This window comes from Macaca nemestrina, chromosome 10 (genome assembly GCF_043159975.1).
Source record: "Macaca nemestrina isolate mMacNem1 chromosome 10, mMacNem.hap1, whole genome shotgun sequence".
NCBI classification, from domain to species: Eukaryota; Metazoa; Chordata; class Mammalia; order Primates; family Cercopithecidae; genus Macaca; species Macaca nemestrina.
In genome coordinates, this window is record NC_092134.1 from 82755873 (window position 1) to 82779638 (window position 23766).

The 23766-nt window shown below is 41.0% G+C and overlaps 1 protein-coding gene and 1 non-coding gene across 5 annotated transcripts in view; both read right to left on the minus strand.

Moving 5' to 3' along the window:
* Positions 1-23766, minus strand: part of LOC105474366 (disco interacting protein 2 homolog B) — a 263589-nt gene that overhangs the window by 106540 nt on the left and 133283 nt on the right. For all 4 annotated transcript variants that reach the window (XM_011728986.3, XM_011728988.2, XM_011728987.2 and 1 more), the window contains exon 3: positions 13819-13947. In XM_011728986.3, coding sequence (XP_011727288.1) covers positions 13819-13947 — 129 coding nt within the window. The remainder of the gene's footprint in view (positions 1-13818; positions 13948-23766) is intronic.
* On the minus strand, positions 23180-23284 carry LOC112425284 (U6 spliceosomal RNA). The gene has a single exon (XR_003016354.2). It is a non-coding gene; the product is annotated as a U6 spliceosomal RNA (small nuclear RNA).

Genomic DNA, 23766 nt, shown 5'->3' on the forward strand with positions numbered 1-23766 from the left:
TAGAATTAAATGAAATAGAGAACAGAGAAATGGGGGCAAAATCAACAAATGAGTTGCTTTTTTGAAAAGATCAACAAAATTGACAAATCCTCAGCTTTCTTGAGAAAAAAAAGAAAGAAGATTCAAATAACTAAAATAAGAAATAAGAGACATTACAACTGGATGCCTCGGAAATAAAAGGAATTATAACAGACTATGGGCTGGGTACAGGGGCTGATGCCTGTAATCTCAGCACTTTGGGAGGCCGAGGTGGGCAGATCACTTGAGCCCAGAAGGTCAAGACCAGCCTGGGCAACATGGCAACACCTTGTCTCTACAAAAAACACAAAAATTAGCTGGCCATGGGCGTGTCTGTTCGTGTAGTACCAGCTACCCAGGGCTGGGGGTCGGGGGTTGAGGTGGGAGAACTGAAGCTGTAGTGAGCCATAATCGTGCCACTGCACTCTAGCCTAGGTGACAGAGACCTTTCTCAAAAAAAAAAAAAAAAAGAAAAGAAAAAAGAAAAAGAAAGACTACTAGGAATCATACCTGCCAACAAATTGGATAATCTACAAAAAATTGGATAAATTCCTAGAAACATAAACCTACCAAGACTGAATCATGAAAAAACAGAAAATCTCAACAGATCTGTAATTAGTAAGGAGATTGAATCAGTAACTGAAAACTCTCCAACAAAGAAAAGCCCAGGACCTGACAGCCTCACTGGAGAATTCTATCAAACATTTAAATAAGAATTAATGTAAATCTTTCTCAAACTCTTTCAGAAAAACTGAAAAGGAGGATCACTTGAGCCCGGGAGGTCGAGGCTACAGTGAGCTATGATTACACTGCTGCACTCCAGCCTGGACAACAGAAGGAGACCCTGTTTCTTAAAAAAATTAAAAAAAAAAAAAAAGTTGTGTTTCTATACACTAACAATGAATTACCTGAAAAGAAAATTAAGAAAATAATGCCATTTATAATAACATCAAAAAGAACAAAATACTTAGGAATAGACTTAACTGAGGAGGTGAAAAACTTGTCCATTAAAAACTGTAAAACATCTCTGAAAGAAATTAAAGAAGACATAGGAAAGAGATCCTGTGTTCATGGACTGGAAGACTTTATATTGTTAAAATGTTGTTACTATCCAAAGCATTTTAAAGATTCAATGGAATCCCTATCAATATCCCAATGGCATTTTTTTCCAGAGATAGAAAAAACAATTCTAAACTTTTTACACGGAATCTCAAAAGATTCCAAATAGCCAAAATAATCTTTAAAAAGAAGCACAAAGCTGAAGTCTTTATATTTCTTTTTTTTGAAATGGAGTCTCGGTCTGTCGCCCAGGCTAGAGTGTAATGGTGCGGTCTCGGCTCACTGCAACCTCTGCCTCCCGGTTCAAGTGATCCTCCTGCCTCAGCCTCCCAAGTAGCTGGGACTATGGGCATGTGCCACCACGTCCAGCTAATTTGTGTGTGTGTGTGTGTGTGTGTGTGTGTGTGTGTGTGTATATATATATATATATTTTTTTTTTTTTTGAGACAGAGTTTCACTCTGTTGCCCAGGCTGGAGTACAGTGGCATAGTCTCGGCTCACTGCAACCTCTGCCTCCTGGGTTCAAGCAATTCTCTTGCCTCAGCCTCCTGAGTAGCTGGGATTAGAGGTGCCTGCCACCACGCCTGGCTAATTTTTTGTATTTTTAGTAGAGACAGGGTTTCACCATGTTGGTCAGGCTGATCTTGAACTCCTGACCTCAAGTGATCCACCTGTCTTGGCCTCCCAAAGTGCTGGGATTACAGGCATGAGCCACCACGCCCGGCCTATATTTCCTTATTTCGAAACTATTACAGGATGGGCATGGTGGTTTACACAAGTAATCCCAACACTTTGGGAGGCTGAGTGGGGAGGATTGCTTGAGCCCAGGAGTTCAAGACCAGCCTGGGAAACACAGTGAGATTCTGTCCCTGTTTAAAAAAAATATAATTACAAAGCTCCAGTATTCAAAATAGTTTGGTACTAGCATAAAGACCGACATAAAGACCAACAGAACAATAGAGAGCCCAGGAATACATCCTCACATAGAAGGTCAAATGATTTTCAACAAAGATGCCAAAACTACACAAAGGGAAAAGGATAGTCTCTTCAACAAATGTGTTAGGAAAACCGAATAACCACATGCAAAAGAATGAAAAATGGGCCCTTATTTAACATGATATACAAAAATTGACTCAAAATAGATTAAAGACCTAACCAGTAAGGCCATAAACTAAAACTCCTAGAAGAAAATAGAGGGGAAAAGCTTCATGACATTGGATTTGACAACAATTTATTGAATGTGACACCAAAAACACAGGCAATAAGAGCAAAAATAGGCAAATAAGACTACATTAAACTTAAAAAATTCTGCTCATCAGAGAAACAATCAACAGAATAAAAAGATAACCTGCGAAATGGGAGAAAGTATTTACAAACCATATATTGGGTAGGGTATTAATATCCAAAATAAAGACCTTCTATAACCTAGTAACAAAAAAAAATTAACCCAATTTTTTAAATGGGCAAAGGACTTGAATAGACATTTCTCCAGAGAAGATAAACAACCAACAATCATATGAAAAGATGCTCAACATCACTTTCTTCAAGGAAATGAAAATCAAAACCACAATGAGGTACTACTTCACAGCCACTAGAACGGCCATACCTTACTTACATCCATTAGAATTTTTTCTATATCAAAAAATCAGAAAATACGTATTGAAGAGGATTTGGAGAAATTGGAATGCTTGTGCACCACTGGTGGGACTGTAAAACAATATAGCTTCTGTGGAAAATAGTACGGAGTTTCCTCAAAGATTAAAAAAATAGATTTACCATACAATCCAGCAATTCCACTTCTGGATATATCTCCAAATGAACCGAAAACAGGATCTCAAAGAAATATTTGTACTCATATTCACTGCAGCATTATTCATAATAACTAAGATGTGGAAGCAACAAAATCCCCACTGTGGTGGAAGAGATAAGTAAAACATGGTATATACATACAAAGAAATATTATTCAGCCTTAAAAAATAAGGAAATCCCATCATCTGCCACAACATGGATGAACCCTGAGGACACTGTGTAGAATAAAATAAGCCAATCACAAAAAGACAAATACTGCATGATTTCAGTTATATGACATACTCAAATTCACAGAAGCAGGAAGGTAGAATGGTGGTTGCTGGAGGCTGAGAGGAGGGGAAAATGAGTTGTTGTTCAACAGGTATGGAATTTCAGTCACACAAGATGAAGAAGTTCTAGAGATCTGCTGTACAATAACAGGCATACAGTTACCAGTACTGTAATGCATACTTAAAAACTGTCAAAAAGATACATTTATGTGTTTTTTAACCACAAAAAAATATTTTATGTAGTTTTTAAAATTACATCTGCATTCTGAGCCTTTGCATAAGGCTTTCTATAGGCTGGATTATAGCAAAGTTTTGTGATGTTTTCATTTGGTACTTTATTTTTTGAGACAGAGTTTCACTCTTGTTGCCCAGGTGAAGTGCAGTGGCATGATCTCGGCTCACTGCAACCTCTGCCTCCTGGGTTCAAGAGATTCCCCTGCCTCAGCCTCCTGAGTAGCTGGGATTACAGGCGCCCACCACCACCCCTGGCTAATTTTTTGTATTTTTAGTAGAGATGGGGTTTCATCATGTTGGTCAGGCTGGTCTCAAACTCCTGACTTCAGATGATCCACCCACCTTCGCTTTCCAAAGCACTAGGATTACAGGCGTGAGCCACGGTGCCTGGGGCTCATTTGGCACTTAATATAGTTTCTTTTTTTTTTTTTTTTTTTTGAGACGGAGTCTCGCTCTGTAGCCCAGGCTGGAGTGCAGTGGCCGGATCTCAGGTCACTGCAAGCTCCGCCTCCCGGGTTCACGCCATTCTCCGGCCTCAGCCTCCCGAGTAGCTGGGACTACAGGCGCCCGCCACCTCGCCCGGCTAGTTTTTTGTATTTCTTAGTAGAGACGGGGTTTCACCGTGTTAGCCAGGATGGTCTCGATCTCCTGACCTCGTGATCCGCCCGTCTCGGCCTCCCAAAGTGCTGGGATTACAGGCTTGAGCCACTGCGCCCGGCCTATAGTTTCTTTTTTACATATAGATCTCTGATTTTTGAAGCTTATACTCTTTTTGAGACAAAGTCTCTCTTTCGCCCAGGCCGGATAGCAGTGGCACAATCTCGGCTCACAGCAGCCTCTGCCTCCTGGGTTCAAGTGATTCTCATGTCTCAGCATCCTGAGTAGCTGGGACTACAGGCACTCACCACCATACCCAGCTAATTTTTTTGTATTTTTAGTAGAAATGGGGTTTCACCATGTTGGCCAGCCTGGCCTTGAACTCCTGACCTCATGTGATTTGCCCACTTCAGCCTCCCAACGTGCTGGGATTACAGGCGTGAGCCACCACATCTGACCTGAAGTTTATGCTTATACATGGTGTGAGATACGGATCTAATTAATCTTTTTCCAGCTGTCCTAGTGTCACTTATTTAAAAGTACATTTTTGTCCTGGTGATTTGTAATGTAATCTTTATTGTATACTAAATTCCCAGATATACACCTGTCTACCTCTGAACTTGTTATTCCAATGGTCTGCCTGCTAATCTGTGTGCCATACTAAACTGTTTTAATTACAGTCTCTATAGGATGTTTTAATATCTGGTATGTGTAGTCACTCCTTGTACCTTTTCTTTCTCAGTGTTCTCTTAGCTATTCTTATATGTTTATTTTCCCAAATGAACTTCAAAAATGAGTTTTCTAACTCTATAAATAAATTTGATACTGCTTTTACTGGCATTAGATTAGACCTGTAAAGTAATTTAGACAGACCTGGCATCTTCGTGGTGTTAAACTGCCCTAAGAACAACGGATGTCTTTCCGCTTATTAGGTCTACTTTTTTGTCTTTCAGGGTTTTAAAGTTTTTTCATAAAGGTTTTAGACATTTCTTAAGTTTATCCCTAAATATATTTTACCTTTAGTGCTTTTGTAAATGAAGTTTGCTGTACTATTGTATCTTTTAACTGCTTATTATTTGCATATGTGAAGGTTATTGATTTCTGTACTAATGTTGTATCTTGCTGACCAAATACGTTTTAAGTTAATTCTGTCATTGATTCTCTTGAGTTTTCTAGATAAATTATCTTATAAACTGTAAATAGTTTTACTTCTTTTCTAATTCTTACACTTCTCACTGATTTTTCTCGTCCATCTGCATTGGCAAATACCTATGGTACAATTAAAATGTTAGTATCTTTAGGATTAAAAAAAAAAAGCCCTTGCAAGTAAGATGGGGTTGTGGGGGGATGAACAACCCAACATAAAAAAAATAGAGGCTGGGTGCGGTGGCTCACACCTGTAATCCCAGCACTTTGGGAGGCAGAGACAGGTGGATCACGAGGTCAGGAGATCGAGACCATCCTGGCTAACACGGTGAAACCCCATCTCTACTAAAAAATACAAAAAATTAGCTGGGCATGGTGGCAGGCGCCTGTAGTCCCAGCTAGTCAGGAGGCTGAGGCAGGAGAATGGCGTGAACCCGGGAGGCGGAGCTTGCAGTGAGTCGAGATGGGGCCACTGCACTCCAGCCTGGGCAACAGAGCGAGATTCCATCTCGAAAAAAATAAATAAATAAATAAAATAAAATAAAAATAGGCTTAGGCAATGGACAGGTAGTTTACAGAAGCAGCACAAATGACCAGTAAACATATCTCCAAATGTCCAATCTCATTCGTAACAAAAGAAATAATACCTTTACCACCAAGATAAAAGAGTAGCCATTTCCCCCCACATCTATGGATAACACTGAAACACTTCTTTTCTCATCTTTCCCAAAAAGATAAGTGGAATATGTTATTTTTAGTCTCAAAGTAGCTGCTCCTATTCTTTTTATTTTTTGAAAGGGAGTGTCGAAATGTTGCCCAGGCTGGAGTGCAGTGGCATGATGTTGGCTCACTGCAAGCTCCGCCTCCTGGGTTCAAGCAATTCTGCCTCAGTCTCTCACGTAGCTGGGACTACAGGCGCATGCCACCATGCCTGGCTAATTTTTGTATTTTTAGTAGAAACGGGTTTTGGTCAGGCTGGTCTCCAACTCCTGACCTCAAGCGATCCACCTGCCTCGGCCTCCCAAAATACTGGGATTACAGGCGTGAGCCACGGTGCCCGGCCACCTGCTCCTATTCTTGGCTTATTTTTACAAAGTGGTTAGCATATGATCCATGAGTGGCACAGCTGGGCTTTAAGGACCAGGGCGAGAACTGAGACCAAGTGCCCTTACCTGTTAGGATTTTTCCATAGATAGACAGATAGGGATAGAGGGAAAGGCAGATGTGTAGGTGGGTTGAGTCATAAAGCAGAGAGGTATAGTTCAAGGAATTCCTTGCAAGCCAACAAGCAGTCATGCCATTTTTCCTTAATTTCTAAGGTACTGACCTCTTGCAGAAGCAGCAATGACTAATTTCTGAAATAGGATATCACAACACTAATTAGGGCACTACTCAGTGCAGGGTGGAGAGGAAGAGGAGGGGATATTTTAATTTTCCATTTCACATTCCCCTGCTTTGATAAATTATGTTTCTTCTGCCTGGAATATCCAAATAACTATCCATCCTTCAAAATGGCTCAGACATCACCACCTCCATTCTGAAGCCCATTCTTGACACCGCATGCCTTCCCGTCTCCCTCTTCTGTGTCACCTCTGTACCACCTTGTATTGAGGAGGGGGGAAGGAAAAAAAAAAACCCTCCACCTTAGGCAACATGGTGAAACCCTGCCTCCACAAAAAATACAAAAATTATCCAGGCATGGCAGGGTTTGTCTGTAGTCCCAGCTACTTGAGCTAAAGAGGGACGATAGTTTGAGCCCAGGAGGCGGAGGATGGAGTGAGCTGACTGTGTCACTCCACTGCATCCTAGACAACAGAGCCGGACCCTGTCCCCCACCCCACCCCCCCAAAAAAAGATGGACAAGAAAAACAGAAGAAAAACTCCTGTGTTTTCATCTAGGTTTCTCTAGCAATCTAACATTTTTCTCAAATTATAGGAAGTCTGCAATACATGCTTGCTGAACTGAATTCAACTTACCTTCTACAGCATAAGGAATGTATCAGAAATAAAATGATCTTAGTGTGCCAGTGCCAGTCATCACCAGATCAGAGATTAGATTTGGACAGAGACAGAAAAATTCACAATTAGGGTGGCAAAGCGAGTTAGTACTGCATTTAGCTCCCAGCATTAAATCAGAAGAATCCATACTTAGAGTAAAAGTCATTAAGAACAATAACTGGGCCCGGCATGGTGGCTCACACCTGTAATCCCAGCACACTGAGAGGCCAGGGTGGGTGGATCACTTGAGGCCAGGAGTTTGAGACCAGCCTGGCCAACATAGGGAAACCTCATCTTTATTAAAAATACAAAAATTAGCTGGGTGTGGTGGCATGTGCCTGTAATCCTAGCTACTCGGGAGACTGAGACATGAGAATTACTTTAACCCAGGAGGCGGAGGTTGCAATGAGCCAAGATAGCACCACTGCATTCCAGCCTGGGCAACAGAGTGAGACTCTGTCTTAAAAGTAATAATAATAATAGACAGGGCGCAGTGGCTCACGCCTGTAATTCCAGCACTTTGGGAGGCCAAGGCAGGTGGATCACGAGGTCAGGAGTTTGAGACCAGCGTGGCCAATATGGTGAAACCCCGTCTCTACTAAAAATACAAAAATTAGTTGGGTGTGGCGGCACATGCCTGTAGTCCCAGCTACTTGGGAGGCTGAGGCAGAAGAATCACTTGAACCCAGGAGGCAGAGGTTGCAGTGAGCTGAGATCGTGCCACTGCACTCCAGCCTGGGCAACAGAGCAAGACTCCATCTCAAAATAAATAAATAAAATAATTAAGACTTTAAAATCTTAAAATCTATCTTTAAAATTTACAATATGCATAAATTTTATGTTATTTTACCATAATAAAAGATTGAAAAAAATACACATTGCAAAAATATCTAAACATATATAATGCTAAAGTAAAAATTTTCCCTAGACCCACCACTTCCCAAAAATAATCCTGCCTCAATAGTTTGGTATATATTTTTCCAGGTCTCAATGTCTATAAACATAGTAGCATATGTTTATATTATTATAACATAATAATGTTATAAATATTACAAGTATAAACATATTATTTATAAAAATCAGATTATATGCTACATACTGTCTTGCCTTTACTATTTAAAAAGTATATTTTGGGCTGGGCGAGATGGTTCACCACTGTAATCCCAGCACCTGGGGGAGGCCAAGGCGGGAGGATTGCTTAAAATCAGGAGTTCAAGGCCGGGCGCGGTGGCTCAAGCCTGTAATCCCAGCACTTTGGGAGGCCGAGACGGGTGGATCACGAGGTCAGGAGATCGAGACCATCCTGGCTAACACGGTGAAACCCCATCTCTACTAAAAAATACAAAAAACTAGCCGGGCGAGGTGGCGGGCGCCTGTAGTCCCAGCTACTCGGGAGGCTGAGGCAGGAGAATGGCGTGAACCCGGGAGGCGGAGCTTGCAGTGAGCTGAGATCCGGCCACTGTACTCCAGCCTGGGCAGCAGAGCCAGACTCTGTCTAAAAAAAAAAAAAAAAAAAAAAAAATCAGGAGTTCAAGACCAACGTGGGCAACAAAGTCAGATCCCATCTCAACAAAAAATAAAGTAAGTTGGCCAGGCACAGTGGCTCACGCCTGTAATCCCAGCACTTTGGGAGGCCGAGGCGGGCAGATTACGAGGTCAGGAGATCGAGACCATCCTGGCTAACATGGTGAAACCCCGCCTCTACTAAAAACACAAAAAATTGGCTGGGTGTGGTGGCGGGTGCCTGTAGTCCCACCTACTTGGGAGGCTGAGGCAGGAGAATGGCGTGACCCCAAGAGGCAGAGCCTGCAGCGAGCCGAAATCACGCCACTGCACTCCAGCCTAGGCGACAGAGCAAAACTTTGTCTCAAAAAAATTAAAATAAAATAAGTTAACCTGGCACAGTAGCGTGTGCCTGTAGTTCCAGCTACTTGAGAGGCTGAGGCAGGAAGACTGCTTGCACCCAGGAGTTAGACGCTGCACTGAGCCATGATTGTGCCATTGTACTCCAGCCTGAGTGACAGAGTGAGACCCTGTCTCAAAAAAAAAAAAAAAAAGGATTTTGTGCATCCTTCCATATTTGCACAAATACATCTACCTCAAGTTAACTTTCATAAAATTCTATTGTGTGAACATTCCATGACTTATTTAACCATTGGACTATACATAATACCACAACAAACGGCTTTGTATATGTATGTATGTATCTTTATGCACACGAGTGTTTATATAAAATGAATTCTTAGAAGTAAAATTTCTGGATAAAGAGCATGACTATTTAAAATTTTAAAGATATTGCCAAACTGTTGGGCTATTACTTTTAAGACATTACCAACTTATTTTTAGCTCTGAAATGAAATAATTTTATACTGCATTTATACTGATTATACAATTGTAGCGTCCTTGGAATTTACTTAGTTGAATCATGATTCCATATTTAATTGAATCTATGATGTCATCTTGTATAAAACATTCTTATTTTAGGTATGTTAAAAGTGAGAAAAATGTCCTCCTTATATTAGAAGGAAAAATGATTCCTAGCTGTCTTAGAAAATGATTAATCACTTCTACTGAGAAAGTAACAGACAACAGCAAATCAAATTTTTAAATTTACTAATTAAAAAGAGTACATTTCCAAAGTATTTTTATATGTGATATGAAACATGTAATGGCAAACTGGACAAAGCTAGGGAATTATTCACATTAAGAAAGCTTTAGAAGGCCTGTAACATCTGGATAATTAGTAATTACAGAGCATGTTTTTCCCTGTCACAGGCATTCACAGCAACAGATCACAAAACAAATCAAGCCACTCCACTATTTTCTAACATGATAAACCTTGACCCATACACCAGTATCAAAAAGAGATGGTCAGTTATCTATTAGCAAAGACTCTTATTGATAACAACAGGCAGCTCTCTTAACTGAATTTGACTCATTCAACACCACACAATTCATCTTGATCTTTGATAAAGAAGTCACTTCCAGAGTTCAGTCCCCAGACACAAGTGACTTTGGACATCTCTCCCAGAAGCATGTGGAAGCTGGGTATCATTTTCCAGTACTCATGTTTGAGCTGAATAAGGTAATACGAATACTCCCCTAACATCCTGTTTTATTTTTGTTGTTTTGTTTGAGGTACCTAACTTCTCAAGAGATTAACATCAAGAGAGTCAGAATGACTTAAAATAAGATCACTTTTCATCTCAGGCATTAATTTGTGTTTTCTACATTTGAGACCATACTACGTGTATGGAGGTGCATCACGCCTGGATGTGCAGGAAAAAGAAATATACTAATAAGGTAGTATACTTGAAATGTAAGCTCCCTCTTGGCTAAAGCACAAAGAATGGAATCAGGTCAGATAATCTAAACTCTGAATAAAGGTAAGTTCTTTATACTGTGTCTGAAATGTGAACACTAAGTCTATTTAGATTTACTTATGATTGGTTGAAATGTTATAGGTGTTAATAAGCCTCCATCAAATAAGAAAGGGTTTTATAATTACACTTACCAGCATTAATATAAAATCCTTCTTATGTAGCCATCACTTTATTCTGAATTGTTGCAATTTTTATTAAACATACCTTATATTCTTCAGCTATTTTTGCACATGACATGTAAATGTAACCCTTTCTATGACTGGAGTAGCAAACAGATATAAGTTCAGCTCCCATCAACCTCCACTACTTATCTGCCCCACCTCTGCAGCTGCTGCTGGTCTCTTCTCAAATGATCCTCCTGCCTCGGCCTCTCTGAGTGCTGGGATTACAGGTACGAGCCACCCCTGCTGATTTCTTCTTATTCGGAGAAGCCAGAATTCTCAGAGACTCAATTTCTTTCACATCTTGAGCTTTCTTTCGCTATTTAGTTGAGCAATTCCTAATATACTGAAAAATTTGATTTTCACCCAAAGTCTATGCTTGCATCCTCTTTTCACGTTCCCCTCCTGATAGGATTGGAGGACCCTCATAGCTTTCAATATCTTCAAGGTTTTTAAATCACTTTTTCTCCCCTACTTTACCTCATTCTGGCCTACTTCTTGCTACTATCCTTTAAACATACACAGACACACAGACACACAGAAAAACTCCCAGTGAGATGAACATACAATTGTTAAAAACTCTCCAGTACACCAGCACCTAGCCAACAATCTCCACAGTCAGCTGACTAGTATCTGATCCACAGCATACACTTTCTAATACTTGGGATAATCAAAAAGCAAAGGTGCAAAAGAGCAGGGACTACAGATTACAGCTGGGTTTTGACAGGTGAAGCTCAAAATTTTATAGTACTAAATAAGCTCACAAAAAACTTTTTCACATTTGATTGGGTTGGATATAGAATGTTGAAAATCACCCTTCTGGATCCTTAATAATCCTTTATTACATGCTGTAAAAACAAAGAAAAAGGAAGGTAAATCTCTCTCTCTCTCTCTCTCTCTCTCTCTCTCTCTCTCTCCCTCCCTCCCTCTCTCTCTCTCTCTCTCTGCCCCCCCTCCCAGAAGGCCAGGGATGAAAGCTGTGAAGGCTAAAATCCCTTCTGGACAGGTTGGAGCATGCTGCTGCTGAACCTGGGCTCCAGCCTCAAAAGGCAACACTAGGTGGCTGGAAAATCAGGCTTAGGTGATTGGCAACAAAGGGGAGCACCTGAATGCTTTGCTACTTCCAGCCCTCCCTTTCTCTAATCCATTCCTTAACTAGTAACTACAACGTGTTTTGGTTTTTTTTTTTTTTTGAGATGGAGTCTCACTCTGTCACCCAGACTGGAGTGTAGTGGCGCGATCTCGGCTCACTGCAAGCTCCGCCTCCCGGGTTCACGCCATTCTCCTGCCTCAGCCTCCCGAGTAGCTGAGACTACAGGCGCCCACCACCATGCCTAGCTCATTTTTTTGTATTTTTAGTAGAGACGGGGTTTCACTGTGTTAGCCAGAACGGTCTCGAACTCCTGACCTCAAGTGATCCACCCACCTTGGCCTCCCAAAGTGCTAGGATTACAGGCGTGAGCCACTGCACCTGGTCTACTAGTAAATACTTCTATTCTCTTCTTTCTGCAAAATATCTGTTTAGCTCTTATATATCGAAGGCCCTGTGCCAAGGCACTTCAGTCTATAGCTGGAGTGAGCTACTAAAACAAATACAAATCTGATGATGTTACTGCTCTGCTGAAAATCCTTCAGTGACATTCAAGATCCCACAAGATCTGGTCTCTGGTAATCCTTCTAGCCTCATCTCCCACCTCTTTCTGGCCCTTGCAGTCTAAGTTCTGAACACTATTTCCCTGGCTAACTCTTGTCTGTCTGCCATGACTCAGCTTAGATGTCTTGTTCTCTGAGCAAGCCTCTCTTGATCACTCAAGACCAGTTTAGGTATAAAATTACAACCTCTATTTTTTTTTCCCCTGACTGAACACTTCTCATCCTTTTCTCCTTCTGTGTGTGAAAATATCTATCTAGTAAAACCAGCTCACAAAATAGCTGATGCAGCTCTTCAACTGTGTCCTTTCCTCATTTTCTCTAAAGCAGTTTTTGAGAGGACGTGATATAGACTGTGTTTTTCAGTTCAAGAAAACGTTAAGGCAACCTTGGTCAGTACAAAGATGACAAAAATCTGAAGAAAATAAATAATATCTCCATTAGTCTTTTTGCTTAATTCTGCCACTTCTTAAAACAAGAAATGTGCCGCAGAGACTACTCTTGGTGCAGTGGACGGGAAGTGGGCATCGGAAAGGCCTGCTGCACCACACATGCTCTAGGGATCTATCAGTCACTCCTCTGCTTATCAAAGCTGCACACCTGGTCCTGGCCGCCAGGTGGTCCCAAGCACAGTGCAAGCAGGAGTATGCTCCTGCTGCCAGACAGGCACACCTTGCTCCTTCCCTTCCTGTGGGTACTTTTTGGGTTAGAAGAAATAACTAATTTGAAATTTCATTGAGAGTTTTCTTTCAGCTCCATCAATTAAGAGAGACTAGTTACGCAATAGCTCTAGCTCTGGCAAACACAGAAGGGCCTGCCTCTTCCAATAGAATCCACTGAGCTCTCCCAGTACCACCCACGAGACCCAACCCTCCACTTTCTTATTTACTTATTTATTCACATGGCCTTTGTGCTTGTATGCTTGTCTGGTCTCTTCTTAAACTGTTAAATTCCTTGAGGGCAGAACAGTCTTTATTTTTTTTGAGACGGAGTCTCACGCTGTCACCCAGGCTGGAGTACAGTGGTGGGATATCAGTTCACTGCAAGCTCCACCTCCCGGGTTCAAGTGATTCTCCTGCCTCAGCCTCCTGAGTAGCTGGGATTACAGGCGCCCACCACCATGCCCCACTAATTTTTGTATTTTTAGTACAGACGAGGTTTCACCATGTTGGCCAGGCTGGTCTCAAACTCCTGACCTCAAGTGATCTGCCCACCTCAGTCTCCCAAAGTACTGGGGTTACAAGCGTGAGCCATGTCGCCTAGCTGGAAACAGTCTTAGGTACTGTTCCATTTCCAGCAAATTACTGAGTACCTACTATACCTGACACATAGTAGGGTACAAAATAAATGACTGGTGAATGAGTTAATATAGACTTGTTGGTGCCTCATGGGGGCGGGGGGGGGAAGAAACAAGTATTGGAAGCTCTCAGGATACACAGTTCATACTATTGTTAGGAAAACGATTCAGCTGGTCATTCTGTGGCTTCTCCTCACCTGATCGATATCGTTCATCCCTGGCTCCCCCGGATCGAGTTCGGTGGTACTTAGAGGGAGCAGAAGTTTGAGCTGTAGATGGAGCAGGTGTCTGGTTTCTAAGTTCTTTCTGTACTGCTGAATCAGTTTCTAAAAAAGGAAGTTTTAAAGATGGTTATCCAGTAACAGTAATAGCTAACATTTTCTAAAGCCCTTTAAGCATTCCCACAACACTCTGAGCTAGGTACTATTACCCCATTCACAGCAAAGGGCTAGAGAGTTTTAATATAAATACATAAATATGATGCAAAGACATCCAAACTAAAAAAATATCATCGTAGAGCCTTAAATGTCAACAGGCTGATAAGAGAGGAATAGCCAGAAGACAAATGTAAATTAAAAGGCCATTCCAGAGACTCCAAAGAGAGGCAGTAGTGATGGGGAGCTGACTGCGTATGACCCCCAACCCTGAACAGTGAGACAACGAATAGCTTGGGGAGCCTTAGCTACCATACCATCAGTCACTCCAGATAAACATAATTCAAGCAAAAACAGGGAGATTATGCAAGCACAGCTTCAAGCCTATTAGCCCCTCTTCCAACTGCACTCATCGCTGACCCTGTCCTGTCCCCATACTCTGCCCTCCCAAAATATACTGTCTTATCAAGAATATAGGGATGGGGTAAATAAACAGAAAAACACTAAGTTCTGATGTTTTCCTGCCTTTTTATCTCAAATGATTAATTCCAAATTTGTTTCTTAAAAAAATTACAATAAGAAAATTTAACATGAGATGTACGTTTTTAACAAAATTTTGAGTGTAAAATACAGTAGTATTAATATCTTACTAGTATTAATAAGGCACGATGTTATAAAGCAGAACTTACTAACCTTGGATAACTGAAACTTTATACCTGCAGAACAGCAATGTCTCATTTCCCGCTCCCTATATCCCCCGACAACCACCATTCTACTCTCTGCTTTTATGAGCTTGACTCTCTTAGATATCCCATATAAGTGGAATCATGCAGTATTTGTTCTTCTGTGACTGCTTTATTTCCCTCAGCATAATGTCCTCCAGGTTGTCACATATTGCAGGATTTCCTTCTTTAAGGCTTATTTTAAGTTTCTGAAATAGCACCTGGTTATGCCCAGCAAGACAGCTTCCGCACAGCAAATTAAGTGCCCAATATATTAAGATGTCATCTACACAGCAAATGTACTGCTCCAGACCCCAGCTCAGAATCAGCCTATAAAGCCAAAAAATTAAGGGGGGGGAAAAAAAAGACTCAAAGCAGTGGTCTGGAGAGTACAAGCAACAGTGCCACACACCCCAGTAAACACTGATGGCATCAAAGTATTACAGGAACTGAGATTCATAATGACAATGTTTTATCACTTAAAAAGAAAAAAAAAAAAAGCAGGTAGCATGCTGGAAAGGTCATGTGTTGGGGCTCTAGTCAACAGTCCTGGCTGAGCCCAGCCCTCCACCTGCCCTGTCAATGCAGCAAACATTTGAATGAGCCATCTTAGACTGTCCAGAGCAGCCCATCTACTACGTGAGGGGGAAGACAACCACTGAATGACCCCAGCTGGCAACCATATAGAGCAAAATAGTCACCCTGCCCAAATTCCTGGCCCACAAAACCATTATTTCTTTAAATGGTTCATACACACACACACACACACACACACACACGGAAGAGTATATTTTAGGGTCTTCTCCACTAATGTGCTTTTAAGGATCTGGAAATGCTGTTTTTGATGGTTCCTCTTAACCGAGCTTTTCATTAGAAAATATATTAACTGAGCAGAAAATGTTTCAGAAACAGATTTTACAATGTCTGGGATTATAATTGAAGTTTTAATCAACCTAAATTCTCTTCAGAATCTATTTCACAGAATAGCTATACTAAATTCTTAACATTTTCCATACCTTGTTACATTTTCTAGTTTTACCAATCAAAAGTAAGAAAGACTCTGTCTCAAAAAAAAAAATTTGTGGAGATTTATTCCCACTTTGGCTCACTTGCAAGGGCAATGATTTATCATGAATGGAGGCAGCAAATGAGCAGCCTGGGCAACATAGCAAGACCCTGTCTCTTAAAAAAAAATTAGCTGGGCATGGTAGTGCACATCTGTGGTCCCAGCTTCCTGGAGGCTAAGACAGGAGGATCACTCGAGTCCTGGAGGTTGAGGTTGCAGTGAGCCGTGATCACACCATTGCCCTCCAGCGTGGGGAACAGAGCAAGACCCTGCCTCAAGAAAAAAAGAAAATGCTGAAAGCAAATGCAGTAAAATATTAACAGAAATTATCCTGGGTGATGAGAGTTTGGATAATTTACATATTTTTCCACAGGTTTTACAAGTTTTCTGTAATTTAGAAAAGCTCTTTTTCTGAATGTAAAATTGATGTTCACCACAGGACATCAAGAAAATAGCTAACTATAAAGAATAAAATTTAAATTATATTAGATTTTCTTAATTATAAGGTCATAACCATGTACAACAGATTCCTACCCAAAATCAGTTAAAACAATATTTACTTGTCAGCTTCCTAAATTATGACACTGAGTAGGCTTTTCCAACTTCCTATTTTTATTTATTTATTTATCTTTTGAGACAAAGTCTTGCTCTGACGCCCAGGCTAGAGTGCAGTGGTACAACCTCTGCTTACTGTAACCTTCACCTCCTGGGCTCAAGTGATTCTCCTGCCTCAGCCTCCTGAGTAGCTGGGATTACAGGTGCCCACCACCATGCCCAACTAATTTCTTTTTGTATTTTTAGTAGAGACAGGGGTCTCACCATGTTGGCCAGGCTGGTCTTGAACTCCCAACCTCCAGTAATTTGCCCGCCTCGCTCAGCCTACCAAAGTGTTGGGATTACAGGCGTGAGCCACCACTCCTGGCCAGCTTTTCCAACTTTCTAAAAATCAGTGACTTCCTTTTCCTTTCCCTGAAAGCAACGGACAAATCCATGCATATTTGGGAGTAAGAGGGAGAAATGTACGTCCTGGTTAGATTTTTAAAATTGTGTTGACTAGGTCAGGCGCGGTGGCTCACACTTGTAATCCCAGCAATTCAGCCAGAAGGCCAAAGTGGGCAGATCACCTGAAGTCAGGAGTTCAAGATCAGCCTGGCCAATATGGCAAAACCCTGTCTCTACTAAAAATACAAAAATTAGCGGGCGTGGTGGCATGCACCTGTAGTCTCAGCTACTTGGGGAGGCTGAGGCAGGAGAATCACTTGAACCCAGAGGCAGAGGTTGCAGTGAGCTGAGATTGTGCCACTGCACTCTAGCCTGGGTGACAGAGCAAGACTCTGTCTCAAAAAAAAAAAAAAAAAAAAAAAAGTGGAGATTTATTCCCATCTTGGCTCACTTGCAAGGGCAATGATTTATCATGAATGGAAGCAGAAAACAACATACAGGTTGAACACCCCAAACATCCAAATCCAAAACTTTTTGAGCTCCTGTCTAATGCTCATAGGAAACGTTCCTTGAAACATTTCTAATTTCCAATTTTTGGATTTCAGATGTTCAACTGGTACGTAAGGTAAATATTCCAAAAATTTTTTTAAAAATCTGAAATCTGAAACACTTCTAGTCCCAAGCATTTCAGATAAGGGCTACTCAACCTGTATCTCAGGCCTCATCAAAAAGAGGAGGGAAGGAGTGTGGGGGCATGGGAAGACAGCAGGGCATTATTTAACAGCATATGTAATATCAGCTGGGCAGGCAAGATGCTGCCTCAAGGTAAATCATTCCCTGAACCACGGTTTCACACTCCAACTAGATCTCAGAAATTACCTGGAGTGCTGAAATACAGATTACTGTGTTTTGAATAAGATATACACAGTTTAACTGCCATGGTAAGGAAAAGCTAAAAGCAAAGATGAAACTTAACTACATGTATCAACATAATGAGATACTATATGCCATTAAAAATGAAAAATATGTAGACTATGCAGATACTTCATTCCAAATAAAGTAATGCCAAGTGATAAAAGAACACAAAATATTATGTACACAATATAATTATAACTGTATGTAAAAACTATTTATATACAATTATAAGGGTCAGGTGGGACAAAAAAAAATCCCTAACGTATTTGGATTGAGGTACTCTCTATTTCTTTACAATTTCATTGTTCTGCTTATAGAATGAATTATGCATAAAACCAAAGACAAATACAAATATGTGCTGGAATGGAAGCTGCCAGACTCACAAATTAAGTCTTCTTCATGACATCTAAATTCTAGCATAAAATAAAATAGAGATCCAAAGAAAAAGACAACTTGCTGATTATTACAAAGCAAGAGCTTCAGGTGGGGGGTTTCTGATCTTTCAGTCTGTTATGCAGAACATCCACTAGGGGTCACCATTATGTTTAAATAGTGATGATGTTAAAAGGTTTAGTAACAATAAAAAGTACACATTTTAGGTTCAAAAACACAAAGCCTTCCTTCTCGATGACCAACATGTATATAATTTATTGTTCCTTGGCAGAAAAATACATCAGAGTCTAGTATGTTTCTATTGTTTGAATATGGTAAGGATGATAATCTGAAAAAAATGGTATTTAGTAGCACAAAACTACACAACATTTCCACTCAGGAAGATGGAAGGAAGCCACCAGCCTCTACATGTTATCTTTTAACTCTGCTTATGGCCGGGCGCGGTGGCTCAAGCCTGTAATCCCAGCACTTTGGGAGGCCGAGACGGGCGGATCACGAGGTCAGGAGATCGAGACCATCCTGGCTAACACGGTGAAACCCCGTCTCTACTAAAAAACACAAAAAAAAACTAGCCGGGCGAGGTGGCAGGCGCCTGTAGTCCCAGCTACTCGGGAGGCTGAGGCAGGAGAATGGCGTAAACCCGAGAGGCAGAGCTTGCAGTGAGCTGAGATCCGGCCACTGCACTCCAGCCTGGGCGACAGAGCCAGACTCCCTCTCAAAAAAAAAAAAAAAAAAAAAAAAAACTCTGCTTATGATTTAACAGATATTCTCACCTGCAAGAGTAACACAGTGAAACAGGATGGGCTCTGAGAACAAGGAACCTAATAGTTCAACTTCCGGGAGTTGAACAGAGCAGACATGCCTGGACACATGCCTTGGTGCTAGTATCCAGAGAAGAAACACATTAAACAAGTAAGTGGTCACCATGTGTATACCTTTGACCTTGTGATACATGCTAAGAAGGAAAAGAACAAGGGTCTCTTAACCCACATAATGGGGATTTAACTTGTATTAGAATTTCAGTGAAGATGAATGTCTGTTAAAAGGAGACAGTGATGCAAAACTTAACTAGGCAGAGAGAAGGAAAAGCCACTTCATTCAAAAGCATGGTGTTTGTAGAAGCCCAGTGAAGGAGAAAAGCCTTAAAGTCTAAGACCAGCGGGGCTAAAGATACAGCAAAAGGGTAGAGTGTTACAAAATGAGACTGGACTGGAAAAGTGGCATCAAGTCACTTGCCCTAAGCCGAGTGGGCAGCCTTTGAAGAGATTTACAAGGAATGACAGAATATCAATAATACTTCCATGGCTCTTGCTTATTACCATCTCATTATGTCTTCACAACAGCACCATGTGACAGATACTATTAACGAAGCAGGATGCCCGTCACAGATTTTTCCACAGTGAGAGTGAGTCAATAATCACCTTGAATCATTATAGGGCCCTCACTCCCACACCATCCAAGAAGGATGGTAAATGCACCTTGATTGAAAGGCTAGAGCAGCTGTGAGTAATTGAGGAAAGTCTTCGTTTGAAGGGTAGGTGATTAACCTCTCCGCCTAGAGAAGGCAAGAGAGGAATGAGAGTGCTGGTGTCTGGAATCTGAAAAAGGGGCCACCTGCCTGTTTTCCAGGTGTAGACTCTGTAAGGAATGTGGGTTGGGAGTTCTGGGTCTGTTAAGCGGTAGGTGTCTGAACAGATCCTGATCCAGAGCTTCCTTGGCCACCTGACATCAGGAAAATGGTAGTGCATGAGGCTAAGAGAGCCAACACTAGGAGCTCTGCTCCACCAGTCCAAGTAGAGATCATCAGAGTAGCTGATGCAGAGAACAGGCTCAGCATTACTGGCTGGTCACACAGTGAGGACCAGTTTTCAGCAGCACCCTGTGAGATGATAGAAAGCAAACAGCAGACTGTGGGGATCTTTCCCCTTTGGGTGTGAAAGTTGGATCTACCACCTCTCCTTTTGCATTGCCTACATAATCCCTGAGGGTTCTCAGACAATTTGGGAGGAAAAAGAAGCCCCAAGAGGAAAATACTGGACTTCCTTCTGATGAGATATATGGGGGCAGATATAATTGCAATGTGTGCTCCAATTCATAGGGATTCTAATACCATCCAAACCAAACAAATGAAAGCAGAACAGGGACTGGAAAAAAGATATTATGTTCTTTCCATTATGCTATGAGCCTCATTTGGGAAGGAACTTTTAAATCAAAATAAGATAGATAAAACAAAATAGATTCCACTCCTCAAACCCTATGCATACATACACACACAGAGGCACATTGCTTACTGAGTATTTACAATTGGAAATGTTCTGTGTCATTCCAAAATGCTGTTCCTGATTTCAATAACTGGCTTTAAGTTCACGTCCCTTTGAATTTCCACAGTACTTTGTTTAGAGCTCTCTTACAGTACTTATTCTACTCTCTTTTGTGGTCCTCATTTGTGTCACTGTCATCTCTCCTGCTATAGTGTAAATAACTTGAGGTCAGAGGCTGGTCTTAATCATCTTGTATCTCCTGTAGTAACCGGTCCTTGGTCTTTCATATTGCAAGCATTTAGTATTTTAATTAAAATAAATAATTAAGATCCTATCTGTCTCCTCACCTCCACCAATAATAGTAGTTGGCTGGGAAAAAGAAACACAAAAATGTTGAGATAGCCATTTAAAGTTTACCTAAAAATCCTGCTTATTTGTGTATCTCCAATTCATATAAGTTGTATGCAAAAATGTGTGCCTCTCACTATCTTCATATACTTACACGACATTAAGGAAAATAGGGTTACAGAGTATTCCAGGAGGCATTATTAGAGGCTTGATAGAGAGAATAAAACACAAGGGTTTTCCTTTGTTTCATTTTAACTTGGTCACACCTGCACCCTTGAACAACTTCAAGGGCAGGACTGAACCTAGAAGAACTGTAATGAAAGGGGCATGGAGCAGCTGCCAAGTGCAGTGTACTTATAGGAACTGCAACACCGGGGACTGCCACTCAGCACAACAAGCAGCAATCACAAAAGGAATCCATGTTGGGAAAAATCTTTGGGTCACGAGAACTTCTTATCAAGACAAGCTAAAGAACATCAACAAATATTAATAACTATCTTCATAAACTTATGATTTATCCCTAAAAAATAAGTAGGCAGGAGTCTGGGGGGAAAAACAATACAGAAACATATAGGCCAACAAAGAAAACATGAAAGGTAAGATCTTATTCTGAAGCAGGAGATCAACATGATTTATTTCAAAAATGAAGTGAAAGACAGAAGCAAGTTACAGGATGAAGGAAGAAAATCAAATACACAAAGGTCACAAATAATCTCAAATACATTAAGACAAAACAGAATGAGCAGTACCCTGCCTCTCCTTTTCTTTCTGCTCATTTCTGTTGTTATAAATCTTGTAGTACTATTTAAAATAGATGCACCAACTTCATTTAAAAATTAAAGAAATGCTAAAATATCATTTGAGAATTGATATACTCTGCACAGCCTCTTGAGGTTTTAGTAGGTCTAAATTAAAAGGCCTATTGAGGGTGGAGACAAGTTGCCATGATCAATCTACAAGAAGAGACCACTCTACAATCTGTACAGTGCCCTGCTTCTTGTATTACCTAACACTTTTATCTTCATAGATGTTTACTCAAGAAAATGCCAGAAAATCTAAATGCTCTTTTTAGTTCTGCAAACATTTATAGGACACTATATATCAGGCACTAACGATAGAAACTGGGGACATGAAGAATAAAAACAATAAAAAATAATGTTCCTCCAGCAGGCGAATAAGACACACAAAAAGACCATAATCTGTGGGATGGTCAAAGACAGCTCTTTTAAAATGCAACTCAGATAATGGAAGTGGGGACTATTTATAGGGCTGGTCAAGGAGGGCCTCTACATGACTTCCCTAATTGAACAAACCCCTAAGTAGAGTGACGGAGCAAACCAGGTAGGTTCTGGGCAGTGTCTTGTCCCATGCTGTCTCCTTGGTGTTGAAACAGTATTTGGAACACAGCAGGCACTCAACTCAGTAAATATGTACTGTCCTTAGATTTTGTCAGTAATCCCTATAACTTTGGAATGAACTCTTTTTCTATTAAAGCTGGCTGGAATTATCAGTTACTTGTATCCAAAGTGTCTTAAAGATTAGACCACAGGATCAGCACAGGGAAATTACCTTTCTCCACAAAATCTTCCATTTTCCTGCAACTCGAAGAGTGGCCAAGAGTGACTAATTTACAGAGAAGTTAGAATGCATGTGGTTTGAAACTTCAATTCTTTGGGCCATGCCAAAAGAGAGAGTTAATTTCCTGGCCGCTTCTCCCTGGAAGTCTGCTAATTGAGGCGTGTGGGAAGCTTTATACTTGGCCACAGGAGCTTCCAACTACTGAAAGATGTTCTGTGGGCCATTCCTTTCAAAGAGCAGACAGCTCAGAATGAGCAGGAGATGGGAGGTGTGAATCTGCCGTATCTTCATTTCTTCCATTTCTTTCAAAGTGGGAGCGTTTTGAGGCCCTGAATTTTTCATCTTTAATCTTATAAATTTTAATCTATTGTTAAAAGACAGTATGGCCCTTAAATACCAGATAAGGCGTGGCTCTTGTTTAACTAAAAAAACAACTGTCAGTTCCAATGCTGGGAGGTTTACGTGATTTTTAGGGTAATTTTGAAGCAGATGTTTGCCATACAGTGACTTTAGAACCTAATCCCTATGATGCTACTGAATTAAGTTAGCTTTTCTTATTTTTGGAGACAGGGTCTTGCTCTGTCAACCCAGGCTGGCATGCAGTGGCACAATCATGGCTGACTGCAACCTCAACCTCCCAGGCTCAAGCAAACCTCCCGCCTCAGCCTCCTGAGTAGCTGAGATTCCAGGTGTGCACCACCACACCTGGCAAATTTTTTTGATTTTTTTGTAGAGATGAGATCTCACTATGTTGCCCAGGCTGGTCTCAAGTGATCATCCTGCCTCAGCCTACCAAAGTGCTGAGATCACAGGCATGAGCCACTGAGCCCAGCCATCCATGCTTAATATTAACCAAACTTGTCCATACTAAATTTCTACCACTTCCTTTTTCGGTTTACTTTATTTTTTGCATGTTATTTTTCCTTACACAATGACATATTACTTGGGCCTAATGTTCTAAAAAGATGAAACGCTTCATGAATTTGCATGTCATCATTGCACAGGGGCTATACTAATCTTCTATATTGTTCTAGTTTTTGTATATGTACTGCCAAAGCGAGCGCTCCATTACTATTTAAATATTTTCTTAAAACTTGCGTTATCTTCCATATTTCCTGTTACAGTTAATTTTTTCTGAAGTCCTGTTTTAAAGATTTATGTAACATTTGAGAAAAGAAATATAAAATATACATAAATATGCAACGCAAGATAACTACAAATCAATTCCACACACAAAAAAATCATTCACAAGGCAGGGAGAGGTGGCTCACACCTGTAATCCCAGAACTTGAGGAGGCTGAGGCAGGAGGATCGCTTGAGCCCAGGAGTTTGAGACCAGCCTGGGCAACATAGCAAGACCCCGTCTCTAATTCCTCTTTTTTTTTTTTTTTTCTAGATGGAGTCTCACTCTGTCACCCAGGCTGGAGTGCAGTGGTGCGATCTCGGCTTACTGCCAGCTCTGCCTCCTGAGTTCACGCCATTCTCCTGCCTCAGCCTCCTGAGCAGCCGGGACTACAGGTGCCTGCTACCACGCCTGGCTACTTTT